Source organism: Mya arenaria, chromosome 7 (genome assembly GCF_026914265.1).
Source record: "Mya arenaria isolate MELC-2E11 chromosome 7, ASM2691426v1".
Classification (NCBI taxonomy): Eukaryota; Metazoa; Mollusca; class Bivalvia; order Myida; family Myidae; genus Mya; species Mya arenaria.
The window spans coordinates 10463939-10484140 of record NC_069128.1 but is presented as its reverse complement, the minus strand read 5'-3'; the positions used below and the strand labels follow the sequence as shown (position 1 = coordinate 10484140).

Here is a 20202-nt window from a genome sequence, read left to right as displayed (position 1 = left end):
TGAAGTCAATCATCTTATTCCTAAATGTTATCCCATGTATTAGTACAATACCAAGCTGTAGCGTGGCCTTTCCAACAACTTTTAACCCCATAATAGAGCTTAGTTTCATCAAAGCCTTCTACAGTAGGTCTTAGACACTTCAAAGTGATAGGTAAGAATGTAATGTATCCTTCCTTTGAGGCCTAAATTTCCTTATTTTTCTACTATTTTGTCGAAACACCGCTTTAATACTGTTCTGTTAGGTAACGCTGGAAAGCCTATGTTTTGTTAAATGATGCTAATAAACGTGAGTGATTGATGCAGTTTTATAAATTATGGTTTATCTTAGAATAATATTTAATATTTGTCTGAATTAGATGTGTCATTGTATTTTAGATACACTTTTCATTCTCTTTTATGTATTGCATATTATCAACGATGATTTGGTGACACGTTTACATAACAGGATCTTTAAATGGTTCCAAGTACATATACATATATATGATAGCATGTCTAAATATATAACCAGATATTCAAATAATACCGCAATTGCCTTGTTTTCAATTAGGACGTCGATGCCATAGACGAGACCCTGCCAGAGATGTTCGTAGAAGTTCTTTTCAGCGTGTTCAACGTTGCGAGCGTCATCATTATCATTTCCTACAGTACCCCCATATTCCTTTCAATCATCATTCCTATTGCCTTCCTATACACACTGCTACAGGTAATGTAAAACATGTGCGAACTTTCCCTTCTAAAATGCCCAACGATTGTGCGAGTTCCCTTTCCAACTCGTTTGAAACTTTAACAGATTTCTGATTAAACCTGTCGGTTATTCAAAACGGATATAAAATTTTCGCTACAAAACGTTTCCCAAGCAATGTTTGAACCTCTCGTTTTCCATCAGGTTAGTGAATTGTGTAACTCGCACAACCGTTTCCTAGTAACAACCCACATAGCTTCCATAAACATGAGAAACACACATTAAACACAATTCATGCATATTTTTTCAAATCCACGTCCTGTCCTTGTTAGGATGTTGAATCTGTGGATATGTCTCTACCGGAGCACTTGGTCGATGTTATCTACAGCGTCTTCTCAGCTTGCAGCATCTTTATTATAATCTTGTACAGTACGCCTATCTTTGTCACTATCATCGTGCCAATTGGTTTTGTGTACATTTGCATTCAGGTACTCGATTAAATGTTTTAATTATTTAATCCATTTATTCCCTGACTTATTTATTCACTATTTCAAGCAACATATTTATCTAAATGACATTATTGTTGCTCTTTGTTAAATTGTACAACTGATATGACATAAATCATGAAAACAGTTTACTTGTCACGCTTGTTGTCCTCATACTCATCAAAGCCTTTATGGTATGGTCTGAAGTTGTGCGGGAAATCTACTTACTCAGCCAACCTCATATACGCCCAGGTCAGGGATCGAATAACCTTGATGAGAAACGAGTGTGCTAATCGTGGCAGCTAATAGACAGCCTAGTCCTTCGGACTCCACACACTTAGACCAGCTCAATTGCGTTCATACCCCGATAATGACATCAAGCCCGCAATTCATTCCTTAATTAAATGTCGGTGAACATATGAATAACAGACAGACAACCGTTGATTCTTGTTTGAGATTTTTTTTGTATGTATTAATACCGTTCTTTGAATACTATATAATTTTGTATCAATCAAAAATTATGCAACCGCAGAGATTTTACATCCCAACATCACGTCAACTCAAGCGATTGGAATCCAAGACAAGGTCGCCTATCTACAGTCACTTTGGGGAGAGTCTATCTGGCGTTAGCACCATCAGAGCATTTGGCGTTCAGGACAGATTTATACTGGAATCTGAAACAAGACTTGATTGCAACCAAGAGTATGCCTATGTGAATATTGTTGTGAATAGGTATGTTGTATTATACCTGTATATGATCAATGTTTAACTGATTTATTTTCGTTTGTACTTTATTAAATACAAACAGGTGTCGTATATATGAAAAAATAAAAAAAATAAGATGTTTATAATTTACAATGAATGTAGTTCATCTTCGACACCCCCCTTATGATGAGTTATTGTTCATGTTAATTGTTTTTGTTTAAGATGGCTTGGTATACGACTAGAGATTCTCGGAGCCTTTGTTGTTCTAGGAGCGGCTTTGTTTTCTGTACTTGAAAGGGAAAACATCAATAGTTCGATCGTCGGACTGTCCGTATCGTATGCACTTCAGGTTTGCAACATTGTTGTTCACTTAGTAGCGGTATTCGTATTTCAGCTTCGCAGGGAGAACCCAAAATTGTACTGATTTCAGGCCCGAATAGCGACTCGAGAATAATTATATAGCTGTTTTCATAGTGAAGCTTTAACAGACTTTTGTAAAACATAGTTCGTATAATCTTAAGTCGTGTTTTCAACTGTAGGGTGAACAGGAATTGCGGGAAAATATAGAACTTTGCACGTTGTTATCAGTAGAAGTAAACGTTATCCTTTTACGCGGGAAGGCTTGGTCCGTAACGTAATATGCGTTTTAAGAACTGTTCTGGTGTTAGCAAAATACAATGATACATCTTTAATATTATAATTTGCAGTACATAAAAATAAACGTTTTAATATTGATGATACATCTTTAATATTATAATTAGCAGTACATAAAAATAAACGTTTTAATATTGATTATGTTAAGTATGATGATTTTAATATTGTATGATATAATATTTCATGTTTTCAGATTACAGACAATCTAACGTGGCTTGTTCGAATGGTGAGCGAGTTTGAAACCAACATTGTAAGCGTCGAGAGAATCGCACAGTACTCCTCTATAACAACAGAGGTACTGTCATATGTTCATATATAGGATGTTGTTCACTATCAAGACTCTTGAACATTGATTATTTACATTGCCCTAAAACTTTTCAATAGAGAAAAGTTGACGTCCATCTTGAACTGGTCGGCGTTATGACGTCAGGGTTTATTTTATTGCTACGCTCTGATTAGACAAGCTCGACGTCATTTGACCAATAGTAAAGCACGTTTTAAAATTCCGCCGTTCCTTTTACAGATGTAAAATGTCGATACCGTTAGCATATTTTTCTCTTTGATACTACCTGAAATAATCAATATATTTTATTCAAACGATGATAAGGAAAGAAAAAAAAGTAAAGATAATATGATGGATTCGATCTTTAATGCATCCATGATTTGGAATTTTGCAAAATCGCGCCCAAGCGTTCATACGCATTAAAGCACGGAAATACGAATCAACATTATCCCGTTTCCGATCTGACGGGCAAAACGTTAAACCTGTTTAAATGTCGTCGAGTTTTCTATGTAACATCATGGGCGCTGAAAGTGCGTTGATAAATTTGAAACGGCCTTGAGAACCCAGTGGTAGAAACTCTACCGTAATGATCTTTATCGAATTAAATATCAGAAGTTGAGTTACCAAGGAACAAGAAACACATAAGATAAATATATTCACTGAACCACGACAAGCAGAGCTTTGTCTAATAGCCGTTTGTTTAAGCATGTCATATAATCATGTTATTACTGCATATATCCGTGTCATAGGCTTCCTTGCACACAGACGAGTATTTGTCGGAAGACTGGCCTTCTAAGGGAGAAATTCAGTTGTGTTCCTACTCCACCCGATACAGAGAGGGCCTGCCTCTTGTTCTCAAAAGTTTGGACGTGAATTTCAGTGCTGGGCAAAGAGTAGGTGCAATGATTTTTTTTATTTGGTTAACCAATCAATTGGACTATATTTTGAAGATAAAAAATAGCACATGACTGAATATCCAACTAGGGATAACTAAAAACCTCGACCAATTTCAATTATTGCTTCTGGGTAGTTTTGACTACTTTTTTATTTTTTGACAATTTTGAGTTATTAATTATTACTACCTAAATGTGGTTTATCTGGTCATTTGTGAAGTTTACAATAGTTTATAGGCAAAACATATATTTAAAACAAACGTCTTATAGAGTTTGAGATTATATATGTCAATGTATCAAACATTGGACTTCACGAACTGTTTCGGAAACGTTGCCTATAGATCGGTATTGTCGGACGAACTGGTGCGGGGAAATCCTCACTGACTCTGGCCCTCTTCCGTCTGATAGAGCCCTCTAGCGGGAAAATCATCATTGACGGCAGAGATGTGAGCAGGCTTGGACTGGCGGACCTTCGGTCTAGGCTTACAATATTGCCGCAGGTAAATTGTGGTTTTCATGTAAACATACCAGAATAATAAGGTCTTTGGAATTCTAAAATCGCAACAGCGATAAATTGGAACGTTTCAAAGCCAAAGGTATTAGTTTAAATGAATTCTTTGATAATATGTTAATGATAATATCGACCATTTCAGCATTATAAGCCATAGGTTTGTGAGGTGTATTTACTATGATCTGAATATTTAATCGTTAATATTTGTCAGTCTGGAAATGTTATATTTTGTATATAGTTACTATTTAAAGCTGCACTCTCACAGATTAACCATTATTAAAACTTTTTTTTTATTTTTTGTCTTCGAAGGAGCAAATTTTTGCGTAAGTATCTGCAAACCGATATTATTAAATTGCTGACAAAAAAATCGGATCGTAGATTTTCATTTTTCCGCCGGAAAATTAATGTTTTATGACCTAAACTAACGGTTAAAAAAACGCATAAAACATCAAGTTTTGAACTTAAAAATAAATATCTGCGATCTTATTTTTGTCAGCAGTCTTATTTATCTAGTTTTCATGGATTTTCGCAAAAATCGGCTCGTTCCAAGACAAAAAATAAAATATGTTGTCAAAACGTTCAGTCTGTGAGAGTACAGTTTTAAGTAAACAATATAAGTATCAAAAAGTAGGTTAAGATGCTCTTACAGTTAACGCCTCACATATCCTTTAACAAAACACTGATTTTAGGAGCCGGTGTTATTTTCCGGCAGTCTGAGGATGAATCTGGACCCAATGGATGAGCAATCAGACTCCGATGTTTGGGATTCACTTGAACACGCCCATCTTAAGACATTTGTTGAAGAACTGCCCACACGATTGGAGTACGAAGTTGGCGAGGGAGGACAGAATCTGAGGTAATAAGCCGCTTCATGATATAAAATTGCTTTATTTTCGCGCATGAAAGATTTTGGCTCAAATGCAGTATTCTAACACGTTGTAATATCTGCCGAATTTGATATGAAAATCCTATTGTGTATTCGTAAACGATGTTTAAACCATGGTTTTTGCACGTACTTAGTTAATAACCTATCCAAAATAGCGTTAGCTCATAAAAGGGCGAAAGTGGAACTTGGTTATCTACCATTATAGCTTGGACGTGCTGATACACTTTTAATTACATGTTTCCCTGCCCGGTTTATGAGAGAAAAAAACATATTTTCTTGCTTAGGAGACTTTCTTTACACCTTGAAACGGCCTTACATGTAAGATGTGTATTTCGGATCATCATTGTGTCTTAAACTATTGCTTATTTTTGGTTATGTTTAGAGTGTACGTAAGATTTCCAGTAATCTTCTCTATTTTTAGCGTTGGCCAAAGACAATTGGTTTGTCTAGCGCGAAGTCTGCTACGTAGAGGCAAAATTCTGGTGTTGGACGAAGCAACAGCTGCCGTAGATTTGGAAACAGATGCGCTCATTCAGGATACCATTCGGCAAGAATTCAAAGATTGCACCGTTCTCACCATTGCCCATCGACTTAATACAGTCATTGACTATGATAGGTAGGTCTCTGTCCCTTATGTAATGGATGGATATGAATAAAGTACCATTTAACCCTTTTCTTATTTGTTGTTCATTTCCATAACCCATTATCATAGTTACCACTGGAACAGTATATTATTTATTTTTGTGATATTGCGAGCATGTTTGTGGTGTTAGTATTTTTGTATACGGTGTTTAAATGTTGGTGTCTTTAGTTCATTGTAGTTTGGGCAATTTCCTTGTGCCCATAAACAGGGTTTATTTTTGAAATTTCGACTACTGGGCTTGTTCCTGTTTTAATATTATTATTATATTATCCAGCAAGCACCATCAACATTACACGAAAACATACTTGTACCATTATTAACCCTTTCTATATAGTTTTCATAGTTATTGGATAGAAAAAGTATTCGCATCTATATGTGTATAACTGACAGCTCTATATCATATATCTCTCTTTGCTCAATATTTAAGACTGATATTTAAGCAATTGAAAATGCATTGCTAATAAAAGTGACTAAAGTGAGTTTTAATTCAGTCTATACTTGTATTACAGAATCCTGGTTTTGAGCGAGGGGGAGGTCAAAGAGTTTGACAATCCTCAGAACCTTCTACAAGATACACGATCCATATTTTACAGTATGGCGAAGGACGCGGGACTTGTTTAAGAAATTCATATTGATATTATTACTTTTACTAACATTTCATCACTGTCAAATAATGCTCAATCAATCATCTCAACAATAATCGAGTAGATGTTTTATTAATCTATCATTGATAGCACTTGGTTGCGATATCCAATCAATCTTCCCAGAATTGTCTAGCACCATTGGAAGATTTGTCGCGCATAAATTCGACCTCTTATATAACAGGGACACACTTCAAGGTCACACTTTTAGGGTCATCGTTGGACAGCAAAGACTTCATAGTTCAGCCAAAATATAATTTATGAGTTCAATTAATCATAGATTTGCACTGCACCTTGTTAAAAAGCGTCGCGTCTATATGTTTCATCTCAACAATTAAGGTCACATTGTGAGGTCAAGTTGCATGTTACAACCGTTACAATTGCATATTATATTTCATAACAGTATTTTGTGTTTTAGCCTACATTTGATTTTAAATATCAAGGAAAATTTACAATTTTCTCTAACTACAATAGAATAGTTTTAATGCATGACAGTTGTTCATTCATCAAAAGGCCGTGGCAACGTTCTGGTGTCAGTATTCCATAATATGGATTCTTTAGCGATTATTCTTATCCCAGCCATAGCGTTTTCCTGTAATATTATGATTAAAATCAATGTTTTGTAGAGCACAATTTTGCGGCATTTGTTGAGATAATTGGAATATTAACAAAACCTTTTATTTAACATAAATGTATTTGTTATATGTTAATGGATAATCGTCTGTCAGGGACATTTGTCACCTTTTTGTGACAGCTCTTGATATTTTCTATTTTTGTTTGGTTGTGAAAATCGATGTAATACCGGTAGGTGTATTTATATTTTCAGCAGCATATTATTGTTCTTGTTTTTTTGCACGAACTTTTCATATACACATATATGGTTATTGCAATGGACAGACAATCCAGCGATTCGAGTCCGATTACTGGAAGTGGCGGACATTTTATATGAATATATACACCTTTGTCGTTCATTAGCAGTCATAGTGTATCTACGGTGGGATTCAGCAACTATCTCCGTTGTTGGATCCTTAAGTTACAAATGTGCATGTTTGTATTCGTCTTTAAAGAATTGCGAGCATAATTATTGTACAGACATTTGCTTTCATTAACAGCTGACTATTATTTACGTTTTGAAAAACATCACTTACTGATTTTGTATTTGTTTTTATTGTAATGCCATTTATGAGTGCTCAGATTGTCCAAGGTTTTTAAATGTGGTTGTAATCTTTTACTATTTGTCATTTTTATTTTAATCAGCAATTTATATACAAAAGAAAGCTTCGAACAATAAATGTTTGCGAACGCACTTTGTTGTCCTTTTGTGTAAAAGACATCGTAATTCGCAATCTTGCCCTTAATATCCATAATTTGTGTGTCATAATACAAGGTTCATATCTAAACTTTTAAAGGATTTCTACATAATGGATAACAAGGAATAGTGTAGGTTTCAGGACGAATAATGTTGAGCCATATGATGTCTTTAGATTCCAAAAAATTAAACCTGAAAAATACAGTGTTTATATGTAGAAAATGGGCCCAAATTATCGCACCCAGGCAAACTACCTGATCAATATTTGATAGGACTATTTTCTTTGTTTTTAAAAACAAAAACGTATGTCATCCCCATTGCTTGTCTCGTTCTGTACAACGACATTTGACATCGGGAGACATGGAGCGGATTTGGTGTGCTTTTCGATGAGGTGATCTTTGATACACGAGTGTTATCCACATCATTGAAGGCTTGTTACAGAAACAGAGTAGTGCTAAGGCGTTTCATTTGTCTTAAGTATTGCATATATAGTTAGTTAATACCGCACGTGAAATATAAAAACGTCGGTACATTTCTCGTAAAATAAACGGACTGAATAAAAGAAAATGCCGGTATCCCAAGAGCATTTATTAAGTATACTCGTGTAAAAGCATTTGTTTTATATATTATCATCGAGCTCTCGCATATTATTTTGAAAAAACAAGACTAATATCGTAAACTGTGTTTTCAAATCGTAAGATTTAAGGATGTTTGATGTATTTTTGTTGGTTGGAAAACACATAACTTTGTTTTGTTTAGAAAGAAAATAGTTCGTGTATGTTAATAACGACACTATTTTAAGCAATGGTATTGCCAAACTCTTAGCTGTCTTACTGGATATTACCCGAGTTTATTTATTTCCATGAAACATAAGGCGTCATGCAGTTTGGAATGTGAGTTTGAAATCCAACATTCAGAAAACCAATTAAGTACAATTAAATCTCATGTTGATGATTAATAGTGTTTTGTTTATTTCAAGGCTATCCAGCTGCCCTAAAATTCCTATAATTCCTTTTTTTCTGTTTTGCTAAAATTCCTAATAAAACTCAAAGTTCAAAGGGAATTCCTAAAAAAGCTCTTATTTTTTTTATTTCAAATCCTATTTTTTTCATTTTTCTACTCTAATTGTCTTTGTAAAAACAAACCAATACACTCACTATTTCATATTAAATGTGACTTTAATACAGTTTACAGTTCTTATTCAGAGTATATTCAACACAGTGAATGGCGGATGACCAGTGCATCCATGTCAGGCTTGTTTATTGATTTTGACCTTTTGCATGTTGTGGCAAAGATTTAATTATAAAGGTTAGAGCCAATTAACAGCTGAGACAATGGAATCCTGGTGTATGCCATTCCTGTACTTATAGTATGTGCGTTTAATCTGTTAAATTTGCAAATTCCTTATTTAAACCCTAAATTAGCCCTACAATTTCTTTTTTTATCCCTTAAATTAGCCCTTATTTCTTGCCAAAAAGTGCTGGACAGCCTGGACATCGCGTTATATATCACATTGAGAACGGCTCATATTGATACCATCAAACTGTATTTTACTTCAGGAAAATGTCAACGGATTTTTTTTTGTTTCTGCACTTATTGACAAAACAGAATGGAGATTCAAATAGACCCAAACCCATTTCCATATATCGAACTTTTTAATATCGGCCAAGATCGGTGAACAAGTTTCTATCTGGATTTCGATCTTGGTTAGTTTAACAAATGTTTTAATTGTTATACATTTTCATATACACATTTTGATCACGCATTATTATGACTCTCTCTAAGGATGCAGTCTCATTTCTTCATCATAAGGTTAAAGCGTTGTCTGATTTTCCTTTAAAACAACAACAAAAACGTTTATATTCATGATAAATCTGTACGAAATATCTTTGCAGTAAAACTATCAACAACACTCTACGTTTATCGTTGACAAATATTCTGAAAATTCGGTACAATTCACTATTAGCCCGCCAAAGACATGCTCGGATTCCACGGGATGATAATGTTTGTGATTTACATTTACAGACCTACAATCAATGTGCGTTTGTATCCTCTTCTGTTTAAATTTGAACTTGAATGTGACCGTTGTGTTTGCCCTTACATTTACATCTTCTTTGAAATCGTATGTGTTCGAAGCTCTAGAGTTGATGTTTGAGAGAGGTATGGGCCGTTCTTCCTCTTCAGATTCGCGCATCGTTACTGATGACAATTGGTAACTCGTTGTTTTCATAACTATTGATGTTATCCGTATGGGTTCATTGCTTTGTATCGTAAACTGAGATTCATTTTGCAACGTTGTTCCCTCGGTACAATTGGATGTATTCAAGGTTATCGGCAATGTCTGTGATTGACGTGGCAATGATTTAAACTTGTCATATACTTGCGACCCATGAAGTTTTTTTGTTATTATCCACCTGTATATATCCAATTGGTCATCTTTATTTACAAGTCCAGTCTCAGGAACATGGTCTGCAAATTCTTGAGGTGTCATCAGTCCGAATTTGATTTCCTTCAGCGCAGGACCAAGCAGTGTTTTCTTGTTTTCAGCAGTAATCTCCATATCCCTTTTTAAGCATTCATTCTCAGACCAACGATTAGCGGCATCAAAATACAGAACCTCGTTTGGTTTGAGCTTTCTATTTGCAAGGAGCTCCGCTAAGCTTTGAATCGTTAGACTGAAAAAATCATCATCTTTCAGTATTTCTTCGGCGTTTGTCGTCATAAATGTTTTGCATTTTTCAAGGAGCCCTTGTAGTCCGTAAAATCTTGCTTGCTCATAAATTGAACAAACACTATCAGAGGCCACAGACGATTCTAAGTAATCTAAGCACAGCTTAACCATACCGTCAAGGCAGTACTTTTTGGCCGCATACAGACATCTCAAAACTGTATTTCCATCTACATCAAGCCTATCAGTGTACGCGTACCTGCAAACATAAATAGTTTGTAAACAGTTGATATGTACAGCGTGTGCAACATAATTTTATATGTTTTTTTCTTTGAGTCATATTTGATACATTTCTGTCAATAGATAGAATACAGCAACAGCAATGTGCATCCACGTCTTCTTAGTTTATACTCTAGATTTACAAGGAGCGTGAATCCAGTAATTTAATATATAGTATATAATCACTCTCGTAGGCACAATTTTTTCGCGAGAATGTGGTATTGTGTGTTCCTTGTTCTGGGGTATGATTATAAGTATTGGTTTATGATTTACCCTTCACACTTAATGAGTAGGAGTTTTAATAAACAAGTAACTCGGGTATACCTTAAGATCATCTCGAACGTTTTCTTTTCAATATCGCTGATTGTAACTTCGCCATCATCTTTAGCCATAGGACCGTAAAACATGGCTTCAAAAACAGCGCTTCTCATGCTTAGTATCAGCTTGTGTCCTGTGCAGGATTCGTTGTTGTCGTTTGGAAAGATGAACTTGACATCTGTAAGAAGTTTTGCTTCTCCAATGTACTTTAAGCATCCTGCCGCTGTTAGCCCCGCCCGCCAGTCGGTTTTAGTATCCATTGAAATTGTCCTGTAAAATAGATTCGCAACTACACAACATGTACATATATCAAATGACGTACAATCATTAGACACGTGACTTTTAAACTCGATATCTTATACTGAGTTAACTTTCGTTTACTTTGCATGCTTCTTATACATATTTAGCATTTTTGAATAGGAAAATAGGATGAATGCTTTGTGGGAAGAACTAAACACATCGAGGTACATATTTATAATGTTTGTGTTCTGGCTCTTTAAAAATACTTTTGCATTGAGGCGATCATTTCAGGCCCATTTGATCCAAACTTCGAACGAAATTGCCAACCAAGATTTCTGCAACCGTTTTATTAATGCGCTCGTACTCGTATTTCGCACGAACACTTCTTACTTAACTATTCTTCAATGGGAGGAAGAAACATACGCAAATGTAAACAAGCAGTAGATGCGAGTATACTCAAATCAATTAACGTTTTGTGGGTTGATCTGCTTTGCTTTACGAAAACTCAAGTATATATCTACTATTTATTTTATAAAATGTAGTGGGCGGTAACCTGTCGTCAAACACGGTTGCTACGGCACGGTTTGCGCCTCTTAAACAGTTGTTATCTGTCCCATTGCACTCCAATGGTATGACACATTTTAATAATATTTCACAGTTTTTGTTTTTTAATTAGACATGCAATGTGTATATCAATTGATTGCGTTAACAGATTAAAATAAACACATCCCAAAAGGTATACATACGTGTCAGTACTATATCGTTCGTGAATTCTTTGAAACATTATGTTTTATGTCACTGACAAGGCACGTAAACGTCATGTAATGAGATATGTTGGATGTGTTTAATTGTTTAATGATTTATTCAGGTATTCATATGGGATGCAGTTATGGGAGTCTTGAAAACGACCTCATATCTCAACATACCATTATATGAATTACTGAATATACTACGCATACCATAATTAAACGTTTTTTTTAAAACAAAACAAATAAAATTGCCATTAAAAATATATATGTATATAAGAAATAACTACTAGCAACTGCTTCTCGCCAACTTCTGCAGTACCGCTTTATTACCAGTAGATGTAATCACAATGAATACAAAATATCACTGATAAGTGCAGACAATTCAAAACTAATTTGAAGTTTGACACAGTATTTAATAAATTAGTGTGATTTATAGATATCTAAGAAACAAGTTTATAAATAACTTTGTTATTAGCCTACTAGTTATTTACATAATAAGAATCCGTTTCTCCTTTATTGTTAATTCGAAATTGTCTCGAAATACAAAGGTACATGCAGAATAGCTTGTTCAAATAACAACCATACTTCTAATAACTATACACGAGTATCAATTGATAAATGCTGCTTTTCTCCATGGTGTATTCAATAGATTAATAACTACATTGTTCAAATATGCATTCAGGCCTTTTTAAAATTGAGAAATTGCAAGCAAGTCAAAATTAATTCATGACCTATGCAAACTGTATAAAAAAATATGCTCAAATAAATAATCAAACACTATATTCATTCAAAATAAATGTTCACAAAATGACGATATAAATCAGGATGATGCTTTATTGTTAATAATAACTTTTTAATGTGACCGAAAATACCCCAGTTTGCCGAAAAGCATTAAACATGGAATGACATAAACACTGGCGGGTTCGGGGGGGGGGGCGCCCCGCCCACTTCCCTAAAATCGTCCAAGTTTCCTTTTTATATTCTGAAAGGACAAGAAAAGTAATAAAATATTCCCAAAATGCACCATTTCGGACTAGAAATTGTAAATATGTTCTTAGGGGGGGGGACCTCCAACCCCCTCCCCCTCCCCCGCCAAATAATTAAACCAAATCCATTTCGTTTCTGAGAGAGGGCGCAAGTAAAAAGTGTACGCTCTTAAAGGTGAACTGAACTGTAATTTCTAGTTCTTAATTTTATTCATTGTTTTTACTAAACGCGCTCAAGTTTAATATACGAAGCGTAAATTTTGTTACTACGGTCTACCGTTACCACGGAATCCGGCCTCTGTTCTGCCCATTCTATGGTTGCTAGGTGAATTAATGCCCTTGAAATGAGTGGACACTTTGTTGTCTCCCTTTGTTTTAAGTGCGCAAACCCAGCAAGTACCACAATGTATTGCACCATTTACCACAACGCTTTGCTTAATTTTCCCGGAAAATGTTAGATATTTCTGGGTTTCTGATATTGCCAACATATTGATATAAGGATTAAATTTACAAAATCTAGGAAGTCGGTTTGAATAGCGATACGAAGTGTATTATATGAAGCCAGTCTGTATCCTTGCGATAAATATAAACGCGTTACTTCCCTTGGATTAAAATTAGCCATTTAAAATGGAGGACATGGCAACACTACTTTCAGAAACCGTCAATGACAGACAAGTCAGTGGCACAAAATAAGGTAGCGATAATGAAATGCAGACGATCTTGAAATTTTTCGACCGTGCTCGTATGTTGGAGCAGCTGGTTAAAATGGATTGATTTACCAAACAATAATTGCAGTGCCATTCAATCGTAATACTTGCGAGGACTTGGACAGGTTAAATACATTGGAGATGTTTTCAACTTTTGATACAAGGAAATTGGAACAACCAGTATTCCATAATATTGCTTTACATTTGGCTGTTTTAAGTCAGCATTTCTAATGGAATGCTGTGTTGCACTCTACTTAGGAAGATAAAATTGTGAGTGATAAAGGTGAGTGATTTGAAAATTACTTGTATTTTATCAAAGAACGACCTCCACAATAACAGTTAACAGTAAATCTGTCAGGAAAAGTGGGCCCAATGATGGGCTGGAACCTATGATCACTAAAACACTAACACAGCACTCTAACTGATGCCCCATGTCCGTATGGGTTACCCAAAAACTTCACCCCTCTCCTTTTTATCGACTTATCAAGACACCCTTGCATTTAACATCATAGAAAACTTTGGATGAACAGTGCTTCCGGTGTTGGACTCTAGCCAAAAAACACTCTAAAGTTAGCATGGAATTCTTATTAACTTGGCTAACTAAGCCGCTGCTTCCTCAAATACAATGCACACTACAACAATAAGGCAACTATCAATTCATTGCTGGGTTTTCATCCCCTGACATCCTTTTTTTTTCGCCGCCACTTAGAAATATTGACTCAAATTTAAATGTTGATCTAGTGTACCGGTATGTATTTGCATATCAGTACAGAACTGTTTAGGAACTGAGTTTATTCTTCGGTGTCTTTGATTTGTATAAAAAGAGAAATGTTATGATCTTGATTTGGGTTTGTCTAGAAACTTATGTTTATAGCCCCTTATGCATTAAGAAAGAGCATAAACATTCATGTAATGAATTACAAAATACCCCCATTTAAAATAAAATGGTTGAAAAGCATTTTATCTAGCAATAAATTTATATTAGCCAAAAAGAGACTTTGAGATTTTAAAGACTGTCTTTCACATTTTAAATACAACAATGGTTGGTTTTGATTTAAGTGATACTCACTTATTTTGCCTATTTATTTAAATATGTTTAGCCTTTAGCCCCCATAATCACATGACTTTACATTTTTTGGAACCGCTTAAAAGGGAGTGATCCATACAAATAATAAAACAAATAAAAAAAAGAAAGACTGAAAAAAATCATAAATCAACAAGTTGTTCAACTTTAGAGTTTGTGGAAAGTTCAGTTCATAATTCTTGGTGAAAATAAGGTTCAGTGACTTTACTAGAAATTAGTACTATTTACAGTCATCAGAAGGCTGTTGATCCTAGCTAAAATGCTGTTGATCCTTCAATTGTGCAATTTTTAATAGAGGCTTGAATTACAATGGGAAATTCAAGGGCAAATTCAGAATTTGACACTGGGAGGCATAATTTAGGGGCAAAACATTTCATTTGCGGCCCTCCATCGGAACTGTAATTTATTTTGTTAAAAGCGTTGGCAGTGGTGTTTGAAATTTTCACAATTTCTCGATCAAAATGGTGCATTTTGGGGATATTATTTTATTTTATTACTCTTTTTCTACTATATTGAAACAAAACTGATCTTAGATATTGGGGTGGGGGTTGGGGGCATCCCACTGGATCTGCTTGTGAAATTCTCTTTCAAATTGTGACAAATCAGTAAAACTTAAAATATGAATGCTTTAAGACAAACTTCTTATCATTCTAAATTTTTGTTGCACAGCTGACTGAAAAATCTTGATTTTTTTCTGAATTATTTTAACTAAACCTGCACAATTTATGTTTACCATATTGACCTGTATACAAGTCATTTTGTGGACAAAAAGCAATCAGCTGCTATAAATGCATGGAGTACAAAGAGTGAAATGGACACTGTATTCTGTCACTCCCAAATAATGATATTTATCTTTTTTATTGAAAAGAGGTTTACACTTTAATTTCTGTTGCAATAAATTATTATTAAATTTGTCAATTTCTTCATTGTCCTGATCATTGAAAACAATGAAAAAACTTTCCTGAAAATTTAAAAAATGAAACTGCTTGTTGAAATGCATTTTTTGTTGTAATGAATAAAAATTCATACATCAAATAGAGAATTAATTTGATAAAACTTGTGTATGATTTATTTTTAATAATACTACATGTATTAAATACATGGTAATAAGATACTGTTTAACTTGTGCTCATAGAAATATAAGTTAACACTTTTCAAATAATTAATAATAGTAATGTTTCATGACCACTTTTATAAATGACTGTCATTCAGACATTCAGATAATCAGAGTTAAAGGACATTAAATCTGTATGCTGTATGTCAAATTTTGTGTTGGTAGTGATTAATTTTTTATGTACATGTTATGAACTACTGTTGCTTTGTTTACGATTTCATTGGTGAAATATTCTGTATTCAGCATTTGCTGTTTACTTTTATTTTACTGCTTGTTGTCCTAAAACTGTAATTTTATAGGATTTAAAAAATACTGTATGGTTTAACCCTGAATCAAATTTTAAACATATTAGAGTAATGAAAATCAATTACAAGCAATATCTTTATATCAGTATCTTTTTCAACATTTAATATAAGTATAAAAACAAGTATCAGTTATATATTGTTTATTGTGTATAATTTTGATTGGATATCATGAAGATGAATCAACTTCAATAAGTCAACATCATAAAATGCTCATGAATACATGGAATACTCATATGGAAAATCCAATTAAAAAGTATTGTGAATAATGTTTTTTCAAGACATTATCTAGTTCTGCGCTAAAAGCATTAATAGAAGAAATTGATCATCATACCATAAAATTAAAACTGCAATCTCACAGATTGAACGAATTGACAAGTTTTTAATTTTTTTCTTGAAAAGAGCCAACTTTTGCGAAAATGCACTGAAACTAGTTATATAAGACTGCTGACAAAACAAAAATGATCTCAGATTTTTATATTTAAGTTCAAAAATTGATGTTTAATGCATTTTTCTTAAACCGTTAGTAACCGTTTAAGCCATATAACATGAATTTTCGAATGGAAATATGAAGTTCTATGATCTGATCTTTTGTCAGCAATCTTATATCGTATTTATTTTCAGATACTTCCGCAAAAATTTGCTTTTTCCAATTGATACAAAGAATAAAAAAGTTTTAAAAACGCTATTTGTGTGAGAGTGCAGCTTTAACATGTCTTGACCACTTTGCAGTTTAGACTTTAGTCTAGAGTTGCAAGTTTGTCCTTAATCTTCCCACATGACTTGATTCATTCTAAGAGTTACATGTATACAAATGCAGGCCTGGCTTAATATTTTGCACTGCACTGACTGCTATTTAAGCTTTTATTTTCAAAGGTTCATAGATTTTGAAACTTAAATGGGCAACTGAAATTAAAAATTTGCTTATTTCTATTTTAATATTTTAAATTACTTCCAAGTATTAATGTGCCCCTACACATGCAACAACATAAGTATACTTTGAAATCATATCACACTTACCTTAATTTATCTAGTTAATTTGTATAACTTTGTGTCAGATTCTGTGAATGGCAGATTGTGACTAAGCATCCCATAGACTACAAATGCACTGGTTTGGAACTGCCAGTGCATAGTACATTCATGGCATATAGTCATGTTCAGATGTTTGTAGTAATTCACCAATTTCCTATGTAGAGAATACATGCCTTAGGTCAAAACCAGCGTGAACCATGATGAAGTTCTCTCACCTTTAGAATGAACAACATATGCGCTTCTTTGCAAATTTCACAATAGATAGTTTTGCAAAATAAATGTTATAAATAGATGCATATATTTGAAGTTTCTACTAAATGATTTAACATTTTGTGCAGGTTTTATCTAGCTAACCTTGATGTAAAATTTGGTTGACATTTGAGAACTTTTGCTTTGCAAATCATCTATTCCATGTAGTGATGAAACGATTATCGAGTACAATCGATAACTTGTCGCTGGCAATGCTATGTCGGCGACAATCGATAGTGGTTGTCCAAAATCGATGTCGCTTATGTTACTTCTGGTAACTACGTAACTTGTGGTAAAAGTCGAGTAAATGTCAATTTTTCTTTCAAGTAAATTCTCGTTCAGTTCATTTTAACAAGGGAGGTCACTCTCATACACAAATGCAATGAATGTAAACTCTTTTGCTTAAAAACTTATTAACTCTCTCAAATATTATAAATTGATTTTAATTGTTTATATATTTCATAAAACCTTCTTCAATAACCTGTCTCTATAGTAGAGTGCGTCCAGTGTTACATGCAAATACAGGGGATCCCGGCTCGATGCATTCTGTTTTTGATACTTTTTTCGGTATCGTTTGTTATTAACTAAGGTTCATGAAATTAAGATATTTTAATGAAATTTTGAATTAAAATGGTTATTAAATGTTAAGCTGGTTCACAAACATTTAAGATGCTTCTAGATAAATGAAATGCTAAGATAACTTACTTTAAGCGGTGTGCATCATTTTGCAATAGATGTGCAATTATTAAGTATGTGTTGTGTTATTATTAAAGACAGAAAAAGGTCATTGAAATTTACTTACTGTTGCAAAAAGCATGACTGTAGCATCACACGTACTGATTCCAGGTTTAACCTTAAATGATCACAATGCTACTATGTATAAAGAATGTATTCCTTATTGATATTATGAACTTTCAATTATTGTACGATACTAAATCGAAATGCTTAGTCCGATTCGATTCGATTATCGATATAGCAAATGGAGTCCGATTTTCGAACATTAATTCCATGGCTAATTTACATAAAAGGGATGTTACTCTTTAGTCAAGCTGACGGTTAGAGACGGCCTTTCTTTAATTACAAACTTTGATAGTACTCCATCAATAAATACCTAAGTTTTTAACGCCACTTTTGTTGTAACAGAGCACGACATTCCTTTTGTCAGTCAAATGACTGCCACTAAATCGGCTTGGCATTGCCATCGTTTTGCTTGTCACTACTATTATGCAAAGTTTTTCATGACAACTTAAGTGCCTAAATTTTTTATGGCTGGCATTTTTTTCATGGTCTTTCAACATCACATCTGGTCAAAGGAGTGGTTTGGACAGAGGCAAAGCTGTTGCCTATTTGGGGTACTTAGGGGTAACACACCGATACCCAATTGAAATTCTAGAACCGCCCCTGCATATTATACTGATACTGGTACACTAAATTATTCACAGATTCAGACTTCAGCCGGTTCAGGAACACAGGATTTATCGTCAGTTTGAAACTGTTTCAAACTTTCAGTGTTTGACTTGGTTGAACATATTGATTCGTTCCATTTCCTTCTGTTAACTCTCAAATTAAAAGCGTCTACTTCGGAAGATTAAGCAGAATCCATATGTTTTACTCGTTATTTTGGTGATAAACCGTGTTAGTGGACTGGAAACCTCGGAAAGTCCATGTTTTTTTTCCTGAATTTTCGCGGACGCAGAAGTTGATATGTGGATTGACTGGCTCCATTTTCATCTTCATTCTCTATTAAAACCGAGAGGCAGTACCAAGGGAAGCAACTATGCACGTATAGCACCGCCAAGGGACGCAAGTCAGTCGAGTTTTTCGGAAAATGCGGAACAGAGGGTAGTTTGTAACAAAACTGCCAGCTTATGAAAATGATTTGAACTGAATAACATATAGTATCAAACTTGAAAATTATCAATCTTTTATATCGTTATGTAATAATTAAATATCAGTTCAGTTATACTTTAAGTCACGCCCACTCTAACGGCGAATCCTGGAACCGCCCCTGATAAGGATGTGGACAACGATGTCAAATGTATGTATGTTTCTGACAATTTTTTTTCTTGCAATTGTATCATCTGGTGTCTAGCCCATTAACACAGTTGAGGTAAATGCGAGATAGAATAGGTGTAGTGCGGGTTTGCAAATACGAAACCACTCAACTTCGGAGTTCGAATATATTTATTTACGTTGTCGAATGAAACCTAAAACATATAATAAAACATATAAAAGAATATGCTAACATAATCATATTATTAATAACACAAATACAAAGACAATGGACAGTGATCTGTAAATATATCAAGGGAGACTTCGCGGTTAAATACATAAAACATTCTAAGAACTATGAGTAATAAACTTACCAGGCACGTCTAAATAATAATTAAATATGAAAGAATATTTCAGCTCAAAGATAAGATAAATAAATAGTAACAACTGTTACAATTGCAAATCTTGACTTGCGTTTGTGACGATTCAGAACGGAATGATTTATGTGTATATATAAATAAGGGCGTGTGCAATGAAGCGGAAAAAAGGGGAAAAGGCATTATGAACCAATCAATCACTCTATAAATTAAGACAAACTCGCATAACCAGTATTCACGCTCTGACGCACTCGGACATAGACGGACATTGACGGACACTGACGGACAGTAACGCAAAGAGGACAATAACCACGTAGCACAACACTAAACACGACGATACACAAACAATACAAAACAATATACGATATAGAACCATACCAAACACACAAACTGATAAAATACTGAAATATGCA

At 34.2% G+C, this 20202-nt stretch overlaps 2 protein-coding genes across 3 annotated transcripts in view; one reads left to right on the top strand and one right to left on the bottom strand.

Moving 5' to 3' along the window:
• LOC128240775 (multidrug resistance-associated protein 1-like) overlaps window positions 1–7689 on the top strand; it is a 32654-nt gene extending 24965 nt beyond the window's left edge. The window contains exons 22-30 of one of the 2 annotated variants that reach the window (XM_052957648.1): window positions 1015–1170; window positions 1700–1899; window positions 2095–2221; window positions 2720–2821; window positions 3559–3702; window positions 4044–4202; window positions 4903–5069; window positions 5521–5715; window positions 6252–7689. In XM_052957648.1, coding sequence (XP_052813608.1) covers window positions 1015–1170; window positions 1700–1899; window positions 2095–2221; window positions 2720–2821; window positions 3559–3702; window positions 4044–4202; window positions 4903–5069; window positions 5521–5715; window positions 6252–6363 — 1362 coding nt within the window. In that variant the 3' untranslated portion in view covers window positions 6364–7689. Of the gene's footprint in view, window positions 1–547; window positions 704–1014; window positions 1171–1699; window positions 1900–2094; window positions 2222–2719; window positions 2822–3558; window positions 3703–4043; window positions 4203–4902; window positions 5070–5520; window positions 5716–6251 lie in introns of both variants that reach the window. The other variant, XM_052957647.1, reaches the window with a different exon arrangement.
• Window positions 7690–7878: 189 nt separating this feature from the next.
• On the bottom strand, window positions 7879–11217 carry LOC128240505 (BTB/POZ domain-containing protein 3-like). Its single transcript, XM_052957159.1, has 3 exons — window positions 10964–11217; window positions 9794–10619; window positions 7879–7884 (listed from the first exon to the last, which is right to left on the bottom strand). The coding sequence occupies exons 1-3, from the start codon at window positions 11215–11217 to the stop codon at window positions 7879–7881; spliced, it is 1086 nt and encodes a 361-aa protein (XP_052813119.1).
• Window positions 11218–20202: the final 8985 nt, after the last annotated feature.